Below are 10,926 nucleotides of genomic sequence, written 5' to 3'. Positions count from 1 at the left end.
AACCCCAAGTTCAGTGCTTCAGCATGCAAGAAAGAGATAAGTCGCCATGACTGTTCACCATTCCACACTCCCAGCCACACTCAGATCAGCAGCACGGTCTGTTGTAACGCTCCAGAATTTCCTCCAGGACAGGAGAGCCAGCCGACCACCTGGGGAACCAGTGCTGGAACTTGAGACTTTCTACTTAAGTTTCGGGGCTTCCTTTGCATTCTCTATCACATCTCCTTCCGACAGCCGGCCCCTCCCATTGTGGTTATGACTCCATGCAAGAAGGAAGGTTTCCAACTGTCTGTAGGATGTGTCCCAGGACCCAGGTCTCTCCATCCTCTTGGTTGTTTCAGCTCACTCGGAGGCAGTGAAGGTTGCCTACCAGCTAGTGGGCAAAGTTAATACCGTCAGGCCATCAGTGACACGAGAGGGTCAGAGTGCTGACTGACAAGAGACGTTTGTGCAGGCTGCTATCTTGAATTTTGGCAGGAAGCCATAGAAATGCTCAGTCTCAATAAAGTCATTCATTTTGTTTATTTAGCTTATAATTTACATTTATTACACCAGGAAAGCTTTTCCCAATCAGTTCAGATTTAATTTTATTTCATTGGGAGATTGTGTGTGTGTATATATGTGTTTTAATTTATGCTAATTATGTTGGCTTTTCCTCATGTTTATTTACATTGCATAAGCTGCTGTTCTGAACGTGGTATTTTCAGAACCCAGCCTGATTCTCGGGACCGTAGCAATTGGATACTGAGTGTGACTTCAGGTTAGCCTAGAAACAGTTCACTTTTTATCATTTTTTTTAGCATACTAGAAGGGTTATGCTTATTTTCTCATTGAGGTAGGTTAGGTTGAGAATGACGTAAATCCACAAAACGCCACTTAATCACTGAGCAGGAATTTGTCCCTGTTCTTTTATACCCCAAGCTGCACACTCCGTTCATTGTAACATACTTTCCACTTACAATCTTAACTATCTAATGCCTTATTACAGACTGCTCAGTGTTGTGACTTGTGTGTGTGTAAAGTGCCGCCAAGTTGCAGCCAACTTATGCTGATCCCTTCTGCGGTTTTCAAGGCAAAAGACATAACAGAGGTGGTTTGCCATTGCCTTCCTCTGTACAGCAGCCCTGGTATTCCTTGGTGGTCTCCCATCCAAATACTAACCAGGGCTGACGCTGCTTAGCTTCCGAGATGTGACGAGGTTAGTCTATATCAGTGGTTTCCAAACTTTTCGGGCCACCGCCCCCTTGGTTCCACAAACTCAACCCCAGCGCCCCCTACCCTATCCAAAAACACAGTTGAAGGGGCCCACCTCTAGTGCCCCCCTGCTGCCCCCTTGCCTCTTAGTGCCCCCCTAGGTAATCCCACCGCCCCCCAAGGGGTGGTACTGCCCATTTTGGGAACCACTGGTCTATACTATGCTGCCTTCCCTCCATTGTTGTGACTTATTAGTTGAGAAATTGGCCTTTTCACCACAAAGGTCTCAGAAAACCCTCAGCTTGCATACCAGGGAGAGACTCTTGTAGTCTGCAGTGGACTGTTTGCCATGAGGGTGAGAGCTACTTGATAGTGGGGCGGACTCAGTGCTGTCTTCTGATGAATGTGAGAAGCCGCTCCAAAGTGCTGTGGTTGCTGCCTGAATTGGGTCATAGCAAAGCACTGGCTGGTGCAGCAGTTCATGAGTGCCATTGCATGTCTTTCCTGCACGTATGGCGCCACCCTCATCATTTGAGCCTGTGGAGATCGGAAGTGAATTGTTGTGGGCAATGGTGCCACCAAGCACTTGCACTGCAGCCAGCGATGCTCCTGAGGTTGTATCAGCAATGAATAACGAAGGCTTTAGATTTGAAATTCTGTCCCAAACTGAATATCTGGGAAGTCCAAAGAATGCAGGCTGTATTGCAGTACCTGGGTCCTGATAGTGCCACTGGCTGTATTCCCAATCTCTGCCACACCTGTGTCTTAGAGCTAGACTAAGGGACACCCCCCACCCAGCAGTTTCTTTTGGGTGGAGGTGATTTTCAACATGGGTACAAAAGTGCTTAACTCTTTATCTGCTCTTCCACATCTGCTCCCCTGCCCATGATGCTTTTTCCTGCACAGGAATCCTAAAGGGGAAAAGCAGCTACTGGGTTGAGGAAGGGGAGAGTTGCTGTGGAAAAACCAGGGAGGGGAAGCCCCTCTTTCCTTCCATTCTTTAATGAAAATCATCCTCTCCTGGTTTCAACCAAGAAGAAACTATAGCTTTCTTACGTGCAATTGCATACAACAAGAAGCTGGACCATAAAGCTGGATTTTTTCATAGATAGAGATGAATGATGCTAGTTGCAACTGTTCTTCCTGAGGCACTGAAAGGGAAAGAGGCTGAACAACTGCTTGGCTTTATTATGTAGAGAAATCCCATACAAGACCCTAGAATATATTTGTTGAAGATCTTGTGAAAAGGCTGAGCAGAATGGTAACAACTTCTGCTAGAGTAGTTGAGTAGAGATGGCTGTTTTTAAAAAAGGTTAAAAAAATGGCAAATGATGGCGAGATCTAGTGCTACTCTGAAGCAAAATTTCAGCCACACCATATGGAAATCAAAGTGCTGATCAGCTTAGTGGGGAAAGTGGCATTGGTCCAGCAGCTTACAGTATTCTATGTAACCATTTCTGCCTTGTTAAGATACTGTACTTTACAGTTTATTACAGTCAAAGACCAGCATAAGCCTCGTTAAGATAACTCTTAAATATACCGTATCTTTTGTTTGTAAGTCGGCTCAAAATCAAGAAGTGCAAGCATACAAATCAGTGGCTCATTCTCATATACTGCAGCAGATATAGTTAAAGCGTTTGAAAAAGTGATCCCATTTGTAGAGAGATTGGGAAATCTTACTTTGTCCACTCAAGAGTTAAAATATACAGTAAAAACTTAGAACGGAGTAAAGTTACTGGTTTCCTTAGAACATAATTGCAGGTCAAGGAGACCCAAGAAGAAATGAAAAGGCTGACAGGCAATGAGTGGGAAGTACCCTCTTATCTGCGCCTGAGCTCCCCTGTCACAGGCGCTCAGCCAAGAGAGCTGGAATGATGGATTGACACCAGTCCAGCTGCTGTATCTGGAGTTTTTCATGTCTCATAAAAATGCTTGAAATTACGGATTTTAGCAGCCTGTTAGGTGATGAACGGCAAGAGTCTTATGCTGTGGAAAAGCTTGGCTGGGGTTTGATTGAAGGGCTAGCAGAGATGAGGGCATGGCAAGCTGTCAAGATAGGGAACGAGCACCGCGCAAGCACTTCATATATCTGGACGGCGGGGAAGTGTTGAAACAGTGCACCTAATTCCCAGAATTAGGATCTCAATGATGTTGTCAGAGTTGGGGCCAAATCTGCCGGAATGTCCCCCCCCCCCCGGAAATCCACATGGATTTTTGCAGGACCATCTGCTTCTTTTTTTCTTACATGAACATTTTCATTTGGACTAATCATTTTCCCATGCATATTCTTCTGTGAGTGGTAGTTTATGGGGAAAAGGATGTTGCACCAGAATTTATGCTGGCTAACGCTGGTATGGGAGGGTGGCATTCTTCTCATTGTTGTATCAGCAAAGTGATTGCAGATTTTAGTCAGAGGGTTTGACTGGGAAAAAATGGCTGTTTTGAAAGGGAGTTTCCTATTGTATATGTAGTGCTGCAGTTACTTATTAAAAGTATTTCTATCCCACTTGTTCTCCATGGACCGTGGGCGGCTGGAGAAGGCCCTTGCCCCAAACTTTAGGAACTGCTGCCAGTCACAGTAGCAAGTGCTGGTATAGATGGACAAATGATCAGACTTGATCTAAAACAGCTTCATAGGAGGATTCTCACAATCATCCTGGCATGCCAGAATGGGTATGAAGTAAATGCCATGGATGGAAGACATCCTGCAAAGTCCTTCAGAAGGGGCTCCATGAGGAGGGAAAAACCACCTATGAGCACAAATTACCAACTGAATGTATAGCTGAGGTAGCCATCCTTAGCTGAATGCAGGTTCAGCCAAGCTCCTTGATTAATCAGCTGCTTTGTCCTGAGCATAAACCTGTCAAAATAAATTACACAAACCTGTTCATTCAGCAGGCTTCCACATGTAACTCAATTTTGACCAACCCATTGGTTACTCCACACCTGACAATGTCATCTCAAATGCTAGCTCACCCACGCTTTCCCCTAATCAAACAACGTACGTGAATAGAAAATTCCGATTTCCAAAAAATATTTATTTATTTTTTACAATATTTGAGATTAATACTTTTTAATAAAACCTTGGCAGGTGTAGTCTGGGCCAGGTTCTTGTGCAAGAGATGTGCAGATTTCCGTATAATACTTCAACCACCACAGCAAATACAGGATTCTTTGAAGATTGTTGTCTAAGTAATGGTTTGTGTATAGGAGCAAGGCTGCTCACCAACTCCAGAAGTCCTGTAGCAGGGGCTTCATGGGGGAAGTGGGGAACCGATCATTTCTACAATTCCTGCATGGGAATTAAGCTGCTCACGTCTGTTCATTCTGAGCAGCAGACTGCTGAACCCGCACTATGCAGGATGGTACAAACATTCTAAAGCTGGATCCCAGTTCTAAAGCAACAAGTGACTCCTTTTGTGATGGACACCAGTCTGGTTTCTAAAAAGACATTAGGCTGTTCTTTCAAACGGAAATCCTCACCCTGTAGAGAAAAAGCTGGGCTCTGAGAAAGCTAGTGGTAGGACAAAAAGTCTCCTTTTCCTCTGTCCATAGCCCCATTCATGCTTGCCTCTTTGAATGCAGTTCTCCTCATTTGGTTGATATTTGCACCACTAAACATCTAGCTCGTACATGTGTTCACTTCCTCAAGCATCCATGTTGCCAAAGAAACTCCCAGAGAAAAGATGGCAGAGCCGGTAAGGCCGAGAGGTGTTAAAAAAAAAAAAGCACCTGCCATAAAATAGGTCATTTGTCCTGGATTGCAGACTGAGGGGGCCAGACCACAATGCACACACACACCCCTCAGTTCTTCTTTGTCGTTTTATTTTGCTCAGTGAACAGAGAGCGGATCATTGCAGTTCCTCAGCTACTGGTGGTGCTGAGTCCCTTTCAGCTACACTTGCAGGATTTCACCACCATATTGGACAGCTGCTCCACTTTGGGTGTCCTTCCAACATAGTACAAGATGGTGAGGGGCTCCAGATCCTGGGGCACACAGCAGGGGGAGGCCGAGGCTTCAGGATTCAGGGTATTATACAGGCCAAGCACCTGAGGAAAAAGCAAACGGGAAATAAGGGAGGGATACGGTTGCAGAACAAAAAGGATTGCCGTCAGCTAGAAAACATGTGAGTGATCCAAAACTGTGCAACTTAATCAACAGCTCTCACTTGCCATACCTGTCCCTCTACCACTGTCCAATGTCTTAATAAAATTTTGTTAACGTGGCGAGTAAATTTGGAGCAGATGTGCAAGGCCCAGCTTTAAGGAGCAACTGCTTGGACTGCCACGGAGCATCCAAACCTCAACTCTGCATTGGCACAACCGATTCTCTTGCATGTTCTGCTCTCAAACACACACCAACAACAACAAAAACCTCTGGGTGTAACCACCCTGTGACCCTGTTTGAGCTTCAAGAAAAACAGCTGAAAAAAATCAGCTAGCTTTGGCCAGCATCTCCAGATCATGCTGGATTCAATCCAGTCCCTCTCAAATATCTACATTCCCTTCCCAGCTTTTTGAATCCTCTACAAAGCCCGTGAGGTCTCTCACTGCTCCATCTCACATACTATTTTTACAAGCGAGAGGGAGGGAGAAACAGCTTGCTAGAGAAGAGCTCTGATGAATTCTGCCTCCACCTGAACCACCCTGCAAACATTTTATTATTCTTAATGTGTTCCTCCCTAGAGGCAGCTGCATTTCACAGAAAGGGGTGGCGCTGGTGGTAGTTTAGAGGTTAAAGCATTTTAAACTGCTTTCATCTGTGCTAAAAAGGCCCCACTACCATTTAGCTTTAGTAGGAAAGAATGAATGAGTCAAAACTCTCTGCGTAGCCTATATTGTGATAAAAGGTTGCCTTAAGGTTGCCTTATTATGACCATGGTGGTACCCCTTTAATGCCCAGCTTCTCATCCTCGAGACCTCAGAAGTCTTGCATGGCAAGGTTGTAGACTCAACAATGGTTAGCTTTGGTTACTCCTCACTTTTTTGCAAGTTTCCAGAGATAGAGATACTGGCTAGTCTTCATATCCATCTTCCTTGTGAAGACTTTTTCACTTGCCACATTTTTCAGTTGAGCAACCAGTTCCCTTTTCTCCCAATAACTGTTCCTCACCCATCTGTTTTTTTCTTCTTTTTAATAATCTGTCTCTTTAAGTATATTTATTCCCTCCTCTACCCCCTGGACTCAAGAGGACAGCTCTCAACAGGCCCATCCAAGCTGTATATCTCTGTCTCCAGAGGACTCTTAGTCTAAGAAGTAGGGTTTTTACAGAACTGTTTCAGGGAAGCTCTCAAGATGTCTTTTCTCAGGCACAAAGTCTTGCTCTTTCCATGAGCGCTGAGAAATGGGGGGGGGGATTTGGTGCCATTTAATGTGTTTCTTTTTTGAGTCTTTTATGTTCACCTGAATTTCCAACACATACCCATCTTTTTAATCTCCTGGCCTTATTACAGCCAGAGAGAACATCAACTACAGCTTTCTGTACTGGAACCTCTTCAGATCTTTGCCTTTTTGGGGGATCAACTCTGATGACTACACTCGCCTGTTCAGCATAATGCATTATGCTGCATAATGCAGGGATGCTCCTGAAATTGTCTTCCACAGAAATTCTCCACTGAATTTGACCCATCCACTCAACAGTCCAAGTCTAAATCTAACTGCACTATGTTTTTTGCTTCCCTCATTTTTGACATCTATACAATTATTATTTAATGTGTTTGTGCTTATGCATTTATTCGCCATCTCTAAGTGCAATGCCAGGATGCACCAAAGTCTGTTGACTGCAGCCTTGGAAGAAACAGCCAATCTTGGGAGCCAGGATTTTGTGCCTTCCCTTTCTCCTAGCCCAAGCAAGCATGTACAAACCCCCACGCAACCTCAGGGAGAAAAACACACAGGAAGGGAACCATCCTAAGCAGGGTCACTTGGAAATTAGTCCTATTTTATTTAATGGAGCTTTCTCTTGGGAGTGCAGCAAAAAAAAAAATCCTCACAACAACCCTGTGAGGTAGGTTAGGCTGAGAATGTGTGACTGGCCCAAGGCAGAATGGGGATTCAAACCTGGCTCTCCCAGATCTTCGTCCAGCACTCTAACAGCTACACCACACTGACTTATTCTAAATTTTAATATTCTAAAGCAAAGAATAGAAAGGCAGGAGAACAGGACACCTCTGAGCAGACACTCAGAGAAACAAGGATGCAACAGAACCAGCAGGATCTGCCAATTTCTGCTATTGGGATGAATAAATTTGGGGCAGAAGAGGGCTTCTTTACACACACTGGATCCTATTCTGTAACAGAATGAGTCGCTTGTACTCACACAGATAGCCCATTATATGCAACTAGATGTTTCCTTCGCTGCTTTTTAATTCATACCCGGTAAATTTCAGAAGGGTAGCCGTGTTAGTCATTAGCAGAACCATATTCAAGTCCACCTTAAAGGCCAACACATTTTCCAGAGTGAAATACCCTGACAAAGTGAGCTTTGACACATGAAAGTGTATAACCCTGGAAAATTTTGTTGGTCTTTAAGGGGCTACTGAACTCAGATTTTGTTCTCATACAATTAGCTGCTTCTCTTTCACACACAGCAATACTTCTTGCTATTACATAATAATCTCTGCCAGAATGATATGACAGCTACACTGTTAATGGGGTTGCCTCCTACCAGAGGTAGATGGTATCCTGCTATAACAAGAACTCTCTCCTATGTGCTGGAGCAGTGTATCACCAGTGCTAATAAGTGTTCTTGTGGTTGCCTGCATAAATACTTAGGGCAAGCAATAATAACCAAAGTGGTATACCTGTTGGCTTACCTAGCTGCTGCCAAAAGAAAAATGACCATTAAAAATATCCTCTCTAGCTTGTTTCTATTGGAGGTTTTCCGGTGGATTTTCTCCTTTCTTCTGCATGAGGGAATGCTACACTGTACATGCAGAAGGACTGGTCTGCTCTTCCTTCAGATTGCACTGCACAGCACCTACCAGGCCACTTTGACAGTCCAGAAAAGAATGCCTATTCAACCCCACACCCAATTAAAATGCTGTAGAGAACTCGGAGCAGTGAGGGTTAAGGGGAGACATGATAGAGGTCTATAAAATGATGCATGGTATGGAGAGAGCGGACAGGGAGAAGCTTTTCTTCCTCTCTCAGAATACTAGAATGCGGGGTCACCTGCTGAAGCTGGAGGGTGAGAGTTTCAAAACAGATAAAAGGAAGTATTTCTTCACACAGCGCATAGCTAAACTGGGGAACTCTCTGCCCCAGGATGTGGTGATGGTTGCCAACGTGGAAGGCTTTAAGAGGGGAATGGACATGTTCAAGGAGGAGAGGGCTATTCATGGATACTAGTAAAAATGGGTACTAGTCATGATGCATACCTATTCTCTCCAGGATCAGAGGAGCATGCCCATTAAATTAGGTTCTGTGGAACACAGGCAGGATAATGCTGCTGCAGTCATCTTGTTTGTGGGCTTCCTAGAGGCCCACTTGGTTGGCCACTGTGTGAACAGACTGCTGGACTTGATAGACCTTGGTCTGATCCAGCATGGCCTTTCCTATATTCTTAAGTGACGGAGTGACTGCTTAATAGAGTGTACAGCCTACCGTACAACTATGAAGCAGATGTGCAGCACCACCAGCATCCTGAGCATGTGCCCATTTGCAGCCCATATGGATGAAGGAGCAACAACTTTGAGTATACAGCAACTATAAAAGTCTCAGAAACTGGGCTCAGGCAGAAGAGTTCCGCTGGTCAGGAGCCCAGGCACCTTCCTTTTGTATACTTCCTTGTCCCTTCCTTGCTCTTCCATGTCCCATTGCTGCAATGTCTCATGCATTCCATCCCTTTCCCTTCATGCATCCCTATCCCAGTCTAGAGATATGAAGGCTCAGAGGGGGAAAATGTACATCTGTTTGTAAGAAAACGTCAATACACATTTACTTTCAAACTGGGGAGCAGTGCCTGAGTAAATATAAGGTTTAAGTTACATGAACGTAATGCCGCGTAAAGTAACTCAGCGCACCCAGAAAGAAACATCATGCAGACACTGTACACTGAATTGTCTGCATTGCCACTGTAATGTGTGTGCAGGCTTTTATTATTATCAACAGAAAGGATGGGGGTGATCCCCTGCTGTTCCCGGAAAGTGGTTGCTCATTGCTTAATCTGTTGGAAGGGAAAAGGGAACCCCTTCTTCCTTTCCAGGAAACTGGCATTTCAATTTGAAATGTTAGTTGGGATAGCAGCAGATCAAAAGTATCACAAGTCTTCCAGGAGGCAGCTGCCCACTGAAATTATAGCTCAAGCATTTAGAAGTTTAAATCCATTTTTATGAGTTTGTGAACTGGGCAATGCCCCCCCACAAACTCCTAGGTTCCTGCATCTTGTCAATATCAAGGATTGCCCTACCGTGCTGTGAGTTGTGTCTGCGCTGCGGAGGTATGGGCATGGTCCAGAACAAAAGTTGGCAAAATACCCCTTGGGCTCATGAACCCATTTCCAGCCCAGGTCTTGCCGGAAGTCGATGTAGAGACGGCGTACACAGCAGTTCTCTTCCAGGTTCCTGCAGTAAAAAGAGGCTTGTTATACAATGAAGGTGAGACCATCCAAGAAAGAACAACTTATTCTGACCCTCTCTGGGGAGTTTTCAATGTCATAGTAGAGAAGCTGGATGCCTCCTCCAAAAAGAGAGTGATTGGGGTACAAGAAGCCTGTCCAGAAGACACTGAATTGGTGTCACCACCTTGCAAAGACTCCAGAATCCGGCAATCTGAGCCCAATGTCAAAGGGGTAAATCCGCCAATTCCTCAGCCCCCACAAGACCAGTCAATATAAAATTTCCTGTTTGTCCTCTCTTCTCCACATATGCCAAAGAGCCGGACAACCCAGAGCAATTCCTTTTAAGACATGACGAGGAAGCCAACAATACAGTGAATGAAGGATTTTGGACAAAGTTGCGCTCCCTCTAAAAGAGCGGGTTTGCAGGCCAGAATGCTACAGATTTGGGCTTATAAATGGCAGCCCAGTTCTTCTCTGTACACATTATAATCACATGAACACACATGAAGATGTCATATACTGAATCTGACCCTTGGTCCATCAAAGTCAGTATTGTCTACTCAGATTGGCAGCAGCTCTCCAGGGCCTCAGGCAGAGGTCTAATCACATCAACTACTTGCCTAGTCCCTTTAACTGGAGATGCCAAGGACTGAACCTGGGACCTTTTGCATGCCAAGCAGATTCTCTACCACTGAGCTACGGCTCTTTCCTTGTGGCTCAAAGTTGCTTACAAATACTTACACAGAACATACAAAATAAAGCTCTAATCTCCCCCCCCCCCAATGTCTACAGTCTATACCCCATTAAAAGCCTTGGCAAACAAAACGGCCTTGTAGTGGCACCTGAAGATTTCTAGTGATGGCACCCCCTCAGGGGAGCTTGATCCACTAGGTTAAAAAGGCATGGGCAAGCTACTTTCAGTGGGGGAACAGCCAGAAGGTGGTAGCCTGAGGACTGTAGTTGATGCACAGGGACATATGGGGAGAGACAGTTCTTTAGCAAGGTGGGTCCCAGACCAGGAAAGGCTTTAAAGGGTTGTAACCAGCATCTTGGACTCAGAAACAAACTAGAAGCCAACACAGCTGTTTTAAGATAGGCTAAATAGTTTCCAGGCAAGCCTAATCTCGTCAGATCTTGGAAGCTAAGCAGGGTCAGCCCTGCTTAGTACTTG

General features: G+C 44.9%; 1 protein-coding gene across 1 annotated transcript in view; it reads right to left on the bottom strand.

The window, feature by feature from the left end:
* Nucleotides 1-5,026: 5,026 nt before the first annotated feature.
* TGFB3 (transforming growth factor beta 3) overlaps nucleotides 5,027-10,926 on the bottom strand; it is a 28,670-nt gene continuing 22,770 nt past the window's right edge. The window contains exons 6-7 of the mRNA XM_056851071.1: nucleotides 9,606-9,759; nucleotides 5,027-5,244 (exon numbers count right to left, since the gene is read on the bottom strand). Coding sequence (XP_056707049.1) covers nucleotides 5,086-5,244; nucleotides 9,606-9,759 — 313 coding nt within the window. The 3' untranslated portion in view covers nucleotides 5,027-5,085. The remainder of the gene's footprint in view (nucleotides 5,245-9,605; nucleotides 9,760-10,926) is intronic.

The sequence above is a fragment of the Euleptes europaea genome, chromosome 6 (genome assembly GCF_029931775.1).
Source record: "Euleptes europaea isolate rEulEur1 chromosome 6, rEulEur1.hap1, whole genome shotgun sequence".
Taxonomy (NCBI): Eukaryota; Metazoa; Chordata; class Lepidosauria; order Squamata; family Sphaerodactylidae; genus Euleptes; species Euleptes europaea.
The sequence above is the reverse complement of the archived record's forward strand: the minus strand, read 5'-3'. Positions and strand labels throughout refer to the sequence as shown.